At 44.4% G+C, this 14,308-nt stretch overlaps 1 protein-coding gene across 3 annotated transcripts in view; it reads left to right on the top strand.

The window, feature by feature from the left end:
* The window catches only part of fam110b (family with sequence similarity 110 member B), a 65,143-nt gene extending 52,288 nt beyond the window's left edge, over positions 1-12,855 (top strand). Inside the window, exons 3-6 of one of the 3 annotated variants that reach the window (XR_004554989.1) lie at positions 1-517; positions 2,841-3,244; positions 6,377-7,431; positions 9,399-12,855. The exon at positions 1-517 is cut by the window's left edge and continues 98 nt beyond it. Coding sequence is in view for 1 of the 3 variants with exons in the window: in XM_034118644.1 (XP_033974535.1) it covers positions 395-517; positions 2,841-3,244; positions 6,377-7,253 (1,404 nt within the window). In the remaining 2 variants the exon portion in view is untranslated. Of the gene's footprint in view, positions 518-2,840; positions 3,245-6,376; positions 7,880-9,398 lie in introns of those variants that run through there. The other 2 variants (XR_004554990.1, XM_034118644.1) reach the window with 2 other exon arrangements.
* Positions 12,856-14,308: the final 1,453 nt, after the last annotated feature.

Raw genomic sequence — 14,308 nt, 5'->3', positions numbered from 1 at the left:
GCTGCACTGAGACACTCTCATCACTCTTTGTCCTTCTCTCCTCTCTGTCACTGTCCTCTCTCCTTCTATCCATCTCTCTGTCCGTCAGCGGGTCCTGAGCAGCACGCAGTAAAGACTCTGTGAGGTTGTAGAGCCGCTCACAGAGATCGTCCTACTCAGGCAATGCAGAAGTATATCTGAACCCAGTGTTCAGCCCCCCCCCCAGCCCAGAGTCTGGCCCGGTGCCACAGGGTCCATCAGGCGATGAGGAGGGCCAAGGGGCTCATCTCTTTCTAGACTTTCTCTTCTCAACCTTGTGTCTTCATGTATTGGGGGTCCTCCGGTGCCCCCGCCCTCTGTCGACCTCCCCGCACCTGCTGCCACCACGGCCGGCCACCCCAGTCGCTTCGTTGCCATGCCGACAGAGACACTGGCTCCAGCCCTGCCAGATAGCAAGGCCGCTGGCCCCGCAACGCCCTTCAGTTCCACCGTACCCCTCCGCATCCTCAATAAGGGCCCGGACTACTTCAGGAGACAGGTATGTGTGTGTGTGTGTGTGTGTGTGTGTGTGTGTGTGTGTGTGTGTGTGTGTGTGTGTGTGTGTGTGTGTGTGTGTGTGTGTGTGTGTGTGTGTGTGTGTGTGTGTGTGTGTGTGTGTGTGTGTGTGTGTGTGTGTGTGTGTGTGTGTGTGTGTGTGTGTGTGTGTGTGTGTGTGTGTGTGTGTGTGTGTGTGTGTGTGTGTGTGTCATTTCACAAATGTCCTCCGGTAGTGACCCGGAAGTGGATTTCAGCGTGCCATGTTGAAGGACATCTAATTTCTCTAAATGCACTTCGAGGATCGAACATCGAGGAGGCTCTCTGGAGGAGCTATAATTGAGGATACACTGATGGGTCCTCTAGTCCTTACTGCATTTGAATTAATGTCTCTGAATGCCTCAAATGAAACAAAATATATATAATGTCCGGGTCCTAGCATCTCATAGATATTGGCCCCTTGGTAGTGTTATTGGGCACGTCTAGGGTTTAAAAACCTATATGTATACAAAATACAGGGTGCGTACGGGTGCTGGAAATCCTTGAAAATGCTTGAAATTGTACGAGGTGTTTTCAAGGTTTGAAAAGTGCTTGAATTTTGGGAATGGTGCTTGAATTTGGGAGAAAGTGCTTGAAATTGTAAATGCTTTACTTCGCTTTTTAGATTAAAAGAAAATAAAGAAGTCGGAGCGCGCTTAATTGCTTCGCTTTTACATAAAACAGCTCCGCTCCGACCTTCCCGCGCTATGCGCGTGACCGGCAAGTGTTTTTGTTACGTGTGTGACCTGGGCATTCTGATGAGAGTGATAGATGACAGTATGCCAGGAGGTTGCCGTTTCAACGAGCGTTGGCTAGCAGAAGACAAATACAAGCCATGGCTAAGACGAGGGTCAAGCGAAGCCCAAGAGTAGCCTCCTGCAAAGTGTGCAACAATAACGATGCGAGAGTCTGCGCTGACGAGCCACACACCACACGAAAGGTACGCCAGAGTAGAGCATTTTAGATTAGGCTATCGTTGCATGTAAAATACATGACACTTTTCTCTGTGCGCGGCAAAACAAGCTCGCCAAAATGGCTTCACTAGTCTGGCAGTATTTTAAGTGTCCGAAAATGACAATAAAATAGCGGTATGCAACGTGTGTGTGAAGCAGAAATCCTGCAGCTCCACCCGCTGTGACGGACTGGTGAGCGGAGCAGAACACACATTAAGAGTTAGACCTAACACACTTAGCTATTTTATCTACCTCTGGAACAAGCTAAACTAGTTATAAATATATTTATTCTTCACTGTCGGGTCGCTCATTACTGGATCAGTGAGCTGCAGGAGATACTGACGGGCTGTCAGGAGAGAGAGAGAGGGAGAGAGGAAAAGAGAGCGGTATCGGCCGATACTGATTCCGGCGATCGGCCCCAAAATTGGCGATCGGAGCATCCCTAATAATTGTATATGATATGTTTTATAATGATTGATCATGAAAGTGTTATCAAAGCTGGTAAAGTTGCAGCTAGTTTGAATGACTTTGTATACTGCAGGGTAGCTTGTGAATTTACTCCAGGTGGAACTAAAGTCTGATTTAACACTTGATTATATTTCACATCATTCATCCACATCTGTAAAGTAACTAAAGGTATTAAATACATGTAGTGGAGTAAAAGTACACCATTTACCTCTGACTTGTGTTTACTGCCAACCTAAAAGTACCTCAAAAATAGTAATCAATAATATATTGAAAAGTTATTTGGCTGATTGTTTTATATTGGCTCAGCCAGGTTATATGGGATGCCCAGTCTACGTACAGATGGGTCACTCATTTTGAAATATTAAACTTAGTTTTCTTTTCTAACATTTTAAATTTTTCATCCTCATGTAGAATGCTATTATGAAACACACATTTGGTTGTTTATAGCATAAAGAACATCTGATTTAATGTGAGGTAGGGAAATAATCATTTGAGTATAAGTATGTGTATATAAATATGTAATTTACAACAGCTGTAAGATGCTTGAAAAGCTTGAAAATGCACCTTGAAAATGCTTGAAAAGTGCTTGAATTTGACTTTGGAAAAGGTGTAAGAACCCTGAAAATATTGCATGTGTGCATGTGGATAGTATGTAATTCGTAATCCCTGTAATGCTACTGTATGATGTCCTTTTGTTGTTCTGTATATGTTTTTAATGTTTCATGTGGAACCTACTTGAGCAGGTCTCCCTTGAAAAAGAGGTCGATGATCTCAATGGGATACAACCTGAATAAATAAAGGTTTGAAATGAAATGAAATGATATTGGAGAGTTATGCTCATTAACATATTATTTTTGTCTGTCTCAGGTGGACACTAACCCAAAGCGTCTCAGTGCTGTGGAGAGACTGGAAGCTGACAAGGCAAAGTATGTCAAGAGCCAGGAAGTTATCAACGCCAAGCAGGAGCCAATCAAACCACCTGTGCTGGCTAAGCCTCCCGTCGGTCACACCCTCCTGTCCAAAAGGGGCTCTGGGATTGGTGGAGGCGGAAATGGGGGCGGGATACCTTTCAAAGCATCCAATAACAACGCTAAGTCAGACACATGTGCAGGCAGCAGCAAACGAGAGAATTTAAACCTGGAGATCCTTAAAAATCTGCTAAACTCATCGTCATCTTCAGGAGCAACGTCCGAAGGACGAGGGGGCGGAGCTAAGAGTGCTGTGTTGATGAGGTCAGCAGGGGGAATGGCCAGAAGTTGGACACCATCAGGGTAATTTACTTCTTCAACATCAAACAAAGTTTACAAGATGTTTTTGTGTACGAGCACGTCTACGTAAAATGATCGACTCAAATGTCATAAATGTTCCTGGCTTTTTCATAAATGTTTGAACATATAAGAAGCCCTGTCATGGTAATATCTGTAGTTAGATGTGAAAGCTTCTGGCCCTGAGCCCCAAATACTGAAATCTAGATGACCCTTGATGTATTACTAAGTCAACTAGAGAATGCAATTCCTGAAGAAATTGCTAGTGGGAATGCTTTATGCTGAAAAGCTGACGCTAAACTGCTATGCTGAAATGTAATGTGTAAGAAGAAAGTGAAGAATTTAGATTGAAATGTTAAATGAACACTGGGGGCTTGAATGTGTGATGAGTGAAGAAAAGAAAGTAAAAAGGCTTGGAAAAGCAGCAGAATATTTGAACTGCAAACTTTTGAACTAACTTGATGGTGAATGATCTGTCGCCATGGCAACGGCATTTGATGACACCCCATAATACGCTTAGATGCGTTGATGGCTGCATCGTTACCAAACCTGTGAAGTTTTGGGCCGTTTGGAACATTTTCACTGAAGTTATGAGAAAACCGTGTTTCATGGCGAGCATTGTGTTGCCATGGCAACGGCATTTGAAGAAACCCCATAATTGACGTAGAGCTGTTGAGGGCTGGACCGGTGATATAGACGCGAAGTTTGGGGGACGATCGGACCGTTTCCATTGGACTTACAGCGACATCGTGCTTCATGGCGAGTGGTCTGTCGCCATGGCAACGGCATTTGATGACACCCCATAATACACTTAGATGCGTTGATGGCTGCATCGTTACCAAACCTGTGAAGTTTTGGGCCGTTTGAAGCATTTTCACTGAAGTTATGAGAAAACCGTGTTTCATGGCGAGCATTGTGTTGCCATGGCAACGGCATTTGAAGAAATCTCAAAACTGTCTCGTAGATGTCTTCACGGCTGGACTGTTAGCACACATGTGAATTTTGAGCACTTTTTGAACATTTTCATAGGAGTTAAAGGGACATCGTGTTTTATGGACGAGGGATGCGTTTCGGCATATGGTGAGATTTCAGATTTGGCGTAGAGCTGTTGAGGCATGGACCGGTGATATACAAGTGAAGATTGGGGGACAATTGGACCGTGTCCATTGGACTTTCAGCAACATCGTGTTTCATGGCGACGGCATTTGAGAGAGAGAGAGAGAGAGAGAGAGAGAATATGAACAGTTACGGCCCATCCACACAGCAGCGTTAAAAAAATCTTCCAACGCTTCTGCACATTCACTTTGAATGGGGTGATGTCACTTTGCCTCACTTTTCGCCGAACTGCATTGTGGGAAGCAAAGCGGAGATTTCCAGGCATCTCAGGCTTCAAAAGTTGAGCAATGTTCAACTTTTGAAGCTGAGGTGGAAGCATCAGCCAATCAAATCCCGTTTATGCAAATCTGACAGTACAAGCGCTAGCCAATGAAACCGCGTGCATGCTGGGAGAGACATTCCGCAGGTCATTTCCTCATATTCCAAAAAATGGAGGAGAAATTAATTATAGCGGTAGGGAATCACCCGGTGCTTTATGACCAGTCCCTATTTACCTACCGGGATACAAACCGGAGGAGCCAGGCATGGAGGGAGGTGGCAGAGACAGTGGTAGGTTTTCGCCTGTTTGGGGAGTTTATATCCAGTTTACTTCGGGCTTTTTTGCTTTGTATGTCGGGGGCGGGAGATTCATGTGATTGGTTGTTGCTCGCGAAAAATCCCCAAGCTTCAGATACGCCCACCTCCAAGATTTTTTTGACGCTGCTGTGTGGACCTACCGTTAGAACTGACTGCTGTCAGTTGGAGTGATGACATCATCGTGTTCCATTACACAGGTGTTTATAGTTGAGCTAACGAGCTCTGTAGAGATCAAAGGTTTGCATTGTTCTGAATGAGAGATAAACCTCTTACATGTGAACGTTTTGTGGAAGAACCATAACAGATATCTGTGAAATTTCAAAACGTGAAGCATGTCAAGGAAGTTGAGTATCTGAAGTGTAATTTTTGTGTACTTTCGGGTTAATAATGTGGCCTTTTTGGCAGTTCAACTAAAAGTGTGCGGCTGCTGCTGTGAGGAAATATCAGCCTGAAATTACAATGGGTTTTAATGGAGACATGTTGAACGTTTTTGTCACTTCATGCCCTCAAGAGGCATTTTGTTTAATTATTTTTGCTTAATTATTTGTCATTTTTCAAGCTACGAGATGTTTTCCTACGTTTGTCATGAAAAATTATGTCTCAGGAATGTAGGGTTTGGGAATTATGGCAGTTTTAAAAAAAGATATGAAGGCAAATTTCAAGATTTCCTACCCTCTAGCTGTGACATCACGCACTCTAGTTAATGTTAAAATCTGAAGAAAGCCTCTTTACCAAGGTCTGAACAATGTTTAATATCTCTAAAAGTGAGAATCAGATTTAAAAGTTGTGTTACACGAATAATGTCAGAAAGGTGTGTAACATTTTAAAGTTGGAATGAGGTTTCTGAGTGAAAGTATGAATGAACAGTTAGCAGTTGAAGTCGCATGAAGATTGTTCAAGTCTGAAGATTTTCTCCATTGACTTCAATGGTTAAAAATGTGATTAATTATGGGATGTATCTCTGGAATTATGAAAGTTATGAATAATCCAAATGATAGCCATCGATTCCCGACCGAGCTGAACGTTTTGATGTTTGAACGGAGTTTCTGCGATGTTGAATGCAGGAGGACAAGAGGTGCAAAATTCCGGCGGAATAATAATAATTTTGTCCGTAGAATAACATATAGTTGGATTGCTGTATCAGCATTCCCACTAAATAACATGGCTGAAACACATAGATGTGGAAGTATGGAAGGGGGTTATTGCAGGGATCTTACAAAGCTGTGAAGGCAGTGGCAGTGGTCAATGGGGGGACCTCTCCATATTAGATATCCAGGTTTCAATGCATTCTTTGATTTTGTAAAAGGGGGTATTTCTAAGCTTCCCTCTCTGTCTATAAGTAGCTTAGTGTGGATGTACACTACTTGAATCCAGCCTTCGTTTAGTATCCACACTTTACCTACCTGATGCTACAGCATTTCATGTATTTATCTTCCTGTTTCCTAGGATGCCGTTGACCTACCGATCCACCATGGCGCTGAATGAGCAGCCCCCGGACTCAGCCCCCAGCCCCAGCACCTCACACTCCCTGCGCTCCTTCTCCCATTCTCTGAAGGTCCCTCCGCTGAACAGCGGGGGGCGTCGCAGTCCACTACAGGGTGGAAACCTCAACCTTAGCAGACGAGGTGAAGGAGTCATCGATCGCTCTCGCTCCCCCCTCCCCCCCCTCCTCACCTCCCACTCCTCCTCCGACCTCCTGCGACTGTGCAATGGAAAGCCCCTGCGCACGGCCCGGTCCAGCAGCTCATCGGCTCCACCCCTCCCACCCAAACCCAACCCCGCCTCCCTCCCACCTCCCGCACTATCCTTTTCGTTGCCCCCCGCTCGTCCAACTCCATCCCCTTCGCTCTGTGACAACAGCACCCCACAGTCGCTCCCTTGTGATTTGGGAGACCCTTCAAATACTTCAACAGATGCCAACCTGGAGCTTGGTTCCTCGGTGGTCCGTCGCTCCTCGCTGCACAGATCGAAGTCAGACCTGTCAGACCGCTACGCCCGGGCCGGAGCTGACGTGGAGCGCTTTTTTAACTACTGCGGCCTTGACCCAGAGGAGCTGGAGGCAGTGGGTCCAGAGAACTTTGCTCGGGCCAACTCGGACATCGTCAGCCTGAACTTTCGATCCGCTTCTATGATCTCCTCGGACTGCGACCGATCGCGGCGATCTTCCAACGACGGGCTGTCAGACGCGGCTGAGGAAGAGGAAGAGGAGGCCGGGGAGCGTGTTCCATATGGCATCTCGGCTGTGGAGCGAAACGCTCGAGTCATTAAGTGGCTATACAGCATCAAGCAGGCAAGAGAGACACAGAAGGTCTCCCATGTTTAGGACAAGCAGTACAGTGGAGTGGATGTACTTTAACCTACAGACTCATGTGTCAGAATGTATACATGGACCAGAAGTTCTAACAGGTTTAGAGACGATCTTGGCGCTGAACTGAACATTTGTCAAAGTGTTTGGATGGATGAATAGATGGAAAAGAAGACCCACGGGTGTAACAAGCTTGGTAAGAAAACAGAAAACATTTTGTTCGGAAATTATGAGGAGATGAGGAAAAGGACGCTATTCTAGATCAACAGGATCTCTATGAAACACAAGGAATAAAACTTGGACAGTTATATGAATGACTGAATATGGAAAAAGGTTCAGTCCCTTTGAGACAAACAAACACAGGACATGTCTGAAAAGAAACTAGTTAATAAACTGTTTCTCTATGGACACTGATAATCCGACAGACAAGTCTGTCAGTCTGCTTGAGCAACAAGAGCAAAATGCACTGCGATTGTCCAAGGACCCTTAAAGTGACCGCCGCACTACAGAGGGGAATAGGCCTTTCTCACATACCCCATTCACACCAACGGTGTTTCGGGGCCGGTTCGGTGCTGGTGCTTGAAAAGCACCGGGTTTTCCTGTTCACACCGCAGCGGAGCAGCCTCTAAGCTCCGGAATCCGGTTCGTTTCGAGCACCAAAAAGTTGTCCGTGTAGAAGCAAGAACCGCTTACGTCGGAGGGGGGCGAGATTAACCTGAGATAACAGTTAAGGCGAGTACGGCAAATAAAAGTTGTAACCAGCAGTAGTGCTGAGCAAAGTGACTAGAACGCAACCACACACTTGTAAAAAAAAAACACGCTTTATAAAGTCAGGCAACACTAACCAGGCTTCGTGTGATTCTGTTTATTTGTACCTTACTTTGACCATCCGTTCGCTGTTATTGATCATTGTGGAGAGCAGGCAGACGTTTTGTTTGTTATTATAGCAGCTATCGGATGGAATCAATACATGGGCTGCACAGGTTGTCATGTCCGACTATCATAATCATAATTGCAATCATAATGAAAAATACGCCGGTAAAATGTGCCTGTATAAAACGGCTTAGCAAGTAGTTAGTTTAGCTTCGGTTGCTATGCTAACATCACCCATGTTATACCAGAGAAACTTTCATAACAGCGTTGTGATGCCAAACAGCGTCAATTCAGACTGACACCAAACAGCGTCAATTCAGACTGACACACATTCACTTAAGGGGAACTGGGGATATGTATCAGCTGCTTGTGTGACAGTCAGACAGTGAATACTTTAGAGCCGTGTGAGCTAACCCGGAGCTAACGGGAGAATACACTCCCGTGGAAGAGCAGCCAGCACTGCAGCGGTCGGTAAATGCCGCTGAAACACATTAATAAACAATGAACCACGGCACTCTGGAGAAAAGTATAAGGTTGGAGAAGTCGTTATTTAATTTAATCTGGCTTCGTATGATTAAAAGCAACGCAGTCCCCGGCCCGTTGTTGTTGTGAGGTGAGCTCCGGCGTTGGGGAGAAACTCAGCGACGTAAACTGTGACGTCATGACGCAGCAGCGGCAGCACCAGTCGGGCTCTGAGCGGTGTGAAAAGAGCCGGCGCTAAACCGAAGAACCGGTTCTGAACCAGAAAAGCTCTAGCACGGAGCTAGAAGGGGAAAAGCCTTGGTGTGAAAGGGGTAACAGAGGAGATTTTGGCTAGACTAATCTAATCTAACTAATCTATTTTCTAACATAACGTCACACAGTAATCTCTGCCCTCAGGTGTGTGTCCTGTCAAATTGCCATGGCCGTGTAGACACACAGTAGAGATGTACTGAGGTACCACACGTATGTCTCTTGATTAGTGTGGATTGATAGATGGGATAAAATGGATGTATGTCCCATCCAAGGTACAGACATCAAAAGCACTTATAAATCAGACTGATCAGCATTTTTGTTGCTGTTGTTAGGGCTGTTGCCTTTCTTAAAAGTTTAAGAATATCACATCATTTGTTTGAATTAATTTAGTTTTTCTTGTAGAATTCTGTTCATCTGCAGTGCCTCTATGGCCTCACTGAGTGGCAAGCTAGCAGGTAACAAGCTAGCGGGTGACAAGCTAACAGTGGACAAGCTAGCAGGAGAGAATTTGTTGTTGTGTTACAGACACTCAAACAGCTTTGCTTTTCTCCACAGGTGTCATGTATATGGTTGTGTCAACAGCTTCCCATTACTTCCCACAGTGTGATGAGGCTGTGGCGCAGTGGGCTAGTGCGTTGGTGTTCGGATCAGGGGAGCACAGATTCAAACCCCACTGCAGTCAGCATGTCGTTGTGTCCCTGAGACACTTCCCCCCAAATTGCTCCTGTAGGGATTGCCCACAGTATTGAGTATGTAAGTCGCTTTGGATAAAAGCGTCTAACAAGTAACATGTACTGTAATGTAATGTAATGATGAGATACCTCTGTTCAGCATAGCTCACTGGCAAAGAGAAAACGATAGTAGTCGTATTCACTGCTGTGTCAGTGTTACAGTCAGAGTGCTAACTAACAAACCATTACGATTATTACTTCCACCTGTGCTTTTCCTGCAATGACAAGTCAAATGTCCACTCTGAGAAAGGCCTGTTTCACAGTGTTGATGTCTCCGTTTAAAGAAACTTTGATAAGGGTCCTGACATCTTGGCAAAACAGACATTGAACTCTATCTGTCAAAAATGAGATATCACTTTGGAAAGTCAGTGATGCTGGTACACTGTTTGACCATTATGAAGTCAGGTCAGATATCTGTTTGAGGTGACTGTTAAATGAACACTTCAACACTAACTTAATGGGTCACAAAGACTATTAGTTAATCGAGTTGTTAACTACAGTATGACATTTCAAAATGCTGAGAAACTAATGAAACACAAATGGCCGTAAACTGGCTTTGACTAAGCTTCAGCTCTTGTTAAGCTAGATATGTGAATGAGAGATAAAGGGTTTGAAGTGTGTGTGATGAATGATTGATGAAGGAAACAGAGGACATTGAATGACACACAGAATATAATTATAATCACTAAAGCATACTTATCCGTACAGCATTAAGGCTACACCAATATACATACTGTACTCTATGCTGATGATTATTAACAAATAGTCATCAACCTGTTTCACATTTCACTGGAGTGTTTTAGTGTCCTGTGATGGACCATTCAGAGGCTGTTCCTCCTGCCAATTAGAATTCAAAACATGAATACATGAATTTGAAGTGATTGTATCTCATGATGCCGCTGTATTTTTTTGTGAAGTTCAAATGAACTATGGGGCGTCTACGCTTTAATATGGTTTTGACTTGTGTGAACTGCAGCATGCTTTGGCTGTAGTCCAAATGTACTTCCAATTGTAGGTTGTTCTGATGATGCAGGATGACATCACCAAAGCTGTCCAATGAATGATCCAATACTCATATTCCTCCTTTTAGTTAATGGAAAGGTCAGAACATTAAACTATGCATAGTGGCCTAAACAATCAAACCTGTACTTGTATTACATATGTAATCACTTCTTCAGTTGTTACTCAGTGAAGTGTCTTACATACCTTCACATGCTTATCTGTGGGATAATTCAAAAGAACCTGAAGCCCCTGAGTACATCACACAATCCACAACTTTAGAAACCACAGAATTTGCCTCTAAGATCCTCTAAACTCATTCGCAGTCTAGGATTAAATAGATAACACCTCAAGCATTTCCCAGCTGTAATATCCTTTATATATACAGTCTATGGTAATATCGCAAAACACCAAAACCCTCCTTTCAAAACAATGGTATCTGTGATTATGTAGAGCCCCATGCATTATACATACACTGAAAGCAATACTATCGAACTTCTCTGTTAACTATTACAGGACATGTTACAGTACAGTAGAGTATAGGAAGGTCAAAGGGCAATTGTGGTAATTTCATTTGTCAGTGTTCTTTCCGAATGACACTTCAGATGTTGGCTCTTTATAGACACATACATGCAGTTTGCATCCTACAACCACATACACAGAAGGAACTCCAGCAATGCTTCTGTATTAAGTTTTAGACAAGTTGAGTTTATGATGCTGTGCTTTGTCTCTCTCAGGCTCTGTCTCTGTCTCTGGGTCCTCAAAGCCAGCCACAGGAAGGAACCTGTAGCTTTACCTTGTGTGTTAGCTGATAATGAAGGTTGGATGAATTACGCAGTTTACCTCCACCCTCCACTTTGTCACCTGTCTACATGTCTGCATGTTGCCGGCATGTCTCTAGGCCTGAAGCCATATTGGTGTGAATGCAGCGCCTCAGTCAGTGTCTACCTACTGTTAGTGTGTCTGTCTGCCACCCCCCCCTCCCCCCCCCTCTTCAGTCTGTCAACAGCTACAACCGGCTGGGCTTCACTTCCAACAAAACACTCCCCGGGCGGTATCGGTGGTATGGATGCATCAACATCTGAGGTTTGCTGGACATAAACAAATGGCAAAATATTGTGTAGCACAGGGCTGATGGATAGTTGCTAGCCCCTAAGCTAAACTGTTGTAACATTTATCAAACTGTGCATTTTGGCCACCACTTCACTACTCCAGGTACATTAAACCACCTTTAGGACATGAATTGGGCCAATTATGATACAGTATAGCAAGCAACACAGATGTGGTAAATGATAGTGTACTAAGTGACATCTGGATTTTGTATTAGATTTGAGACAGTTGAAATGAACGTTTTAAATATGTTTTCAATGTTATGTCCTACAAAAAACCTTACCTTACAACTTAATACTGGGATCCAATGGGGGACAAATCCAACAATCCTGGATCCACCCAAAACTCCAGCTGAAATGAATATGATGTTTAATCCATCTGTGTAAGCCAAATCATCGTGTATATCATTGTGTTGGTGTATATGTTTGTATAACCCTAACCCTAGCAATGCTGTCCAAAGAAAAGACACAGAGGAAATGTCTTACATTTTTTATTTAGACTGTTGGCATTGTAGGAGTTGTCGGTGGTCTCATTTTTTGATGCATCCCGTCTTCCTTTAGAGTGGAAGTGAAGTGAGGGCCCCCCCCCCCCCATCACCTCGCTCTCAGCTCAGGGTTGTGTAAGCACGTTCCTGTCCAACCCCCTGACAAGCCCTCCCATGTGTTCCTCTAAAACCCGGACCCCCTGCTGCTTCTCTCTCTCAGCATTCATGAAAACAATAAGGTGATGTCCTGGCAGCATCATCATGCTTCAGTTTTTCTACATGGTGTGTATTTAGTTCTGTTTTGTATCTTTGGATTGACAGATAGAGTTCTTCTGTGGTACTTATTGTTTTCTTTTTTTCCATATGTAAATGCTGTAAGAACAAATGTATATATTTCATTTCAAAAGCCACGTGTTGGATTTCAGTTTTTCTCTGTCTGAAGGTCTACGTGTTACAAAAGATTCCGATAAAAAAAACTGCTGTTTTGCTCTTTGCCCTCGGTACAGAACTGCCTGATCACACTGAGTGTTTCAGAGACGTAGTGTTGACTGTGTTTTTCGACGTGGAAACTGTTACATTTTGCTTGATTAAAAAAAAAAAAAAAAAAGTGTCCATGTTTAGTTTCTTTTGATTCTTTCAATAAATGGCTTATTTTGCCATCTCTCTCAGTGATGTTCTTTTAAGTTGTAACTGTTGCTGCCACTGTGAACAAAAGGATGAAGGCACAATAGCCGCTTTCACACCAAGTACTTTGCCGTACTTAGGTGCTTGCCACATGAGGACGATAACGTTAACGGACCGCAATCGTTATCAAAAAAGTCTTCCGTCCACACGCAACAGGCACCAGAAACGTGTCCGTTCACACGAGACTGCTCGAAAGTGCTGGAGACGCTGTAGTACATATGCCAGGCCTGTAAGTGGCGCTGTAGTCTGTCACAAAAGCAGCGAAGAAGACTTCCCGCGCATGGTTGCCCTTCTGTTTATTCTCCGCTGTGGACGCTCTGGCTCTTTTTCTCCCTCCCCGAGGCAAGCGTTTGCTCCTGCTGTAATTCTCTCCGGTTAGTCCACCAGCAGATGAAAAACACCCACCTCTCCGCCTCTTCCAAGGGACGAGGGGACCGTGCAGCAGAGTTTCAGTTAGATTTGTTTTCGCCGGTCAACATGTCCGTTAAAGTTTAAATCTTCCGGACAAAATTTGAAATGTTCAAAGGTCTTCTTTGTTATTTATTGAGCTTTAAAACAAATTGATAACGACTCTATATAATATAAGAATACAAAACGGAGCCTCTCTTTTCCTCCCCCTCTTCTGAGAGCCCAGCAGCTGATCTCTGAGCAGGAGAGGCGGGGCTATTGCATCATCGTTATCAGGACATGATCGTATAGGCGTAAACACGGAGCCGTTTGCCCCCCCAGAGCGTTTCGTTTGCAGATCTACCCACCTAGGGACCCATTATCGTTGTCGTTTCCTGCGTTTCCGTGTCGGCCTCGTGTGGCCGAACCGTCTATCTAATAGAGAACTGTACCAGATACGACCGTTATCGTCCTTGTGTGGCAAGGGCATTAGTTCCCTGCACTTAGTTCCCAGCACTTAGTACCCCCATGGAACTAAGAGATTACGCAAATGAAACCGCTGACGTCACTTCTTCTTCTTCTGCTTTGGGTTTACTGGCAGGCCGCAAACAACTTCACGGCGTATACTGCCACCCGAAGTCCCCAGAGTTGGGGACTGGCTTCAGTAGAAGCTGCTGGGACTCCCAGCAGCTGAAGCCTTCCGAGTAAATCCGAGTTATTCTCTCTCCGTTGGTGCGCGGGGCTAATGCTAATGCTAATAATGCTAATGCCAGCAAATACAATGGCGGCTTCAAAAAACTTTTCAGAGTTTTACGGGGCGTGGATTGCAATTCGCCCAGCCAATCAGAAATTGGTACTTTTTTCTCCCCAGGATAGTCTCACCTCTCTAGCAGGCACAACAAATGGGGGTAAAAGTTCTCTGAACTATGTTCTCTTTTTGGTGTGAACGCAAAATTCCAGGCACTATCGGAACTAAAGGGAAAAAGTACGGGTAAAAGTACTCCGGTGTGAACGCGCCTAATGTTAATTGTCATAATATACAGTTTATTAGCACTTTGGTTGTATGTGTC

The sequence above is a fragment of the Trematomus bernacchii genome, unplaced genomic scaffold (assembly GCF_902827165.1).
Source record: "Trematomus bernacchii unplaced genomic scaffold, fTreBer1.1, whole genome shotgun sequence".
Classification (NCBI taxonomy): domain Eukaryota; kingdom Metazoa; phylum Chordata; class Actinopteri; order Perciformes; family Nototheniidae; genus Trematomus; species Trematomus bernacchii.
This window is presented reverse-complemented; position numbering and strand designations above follow the sequence as displayed.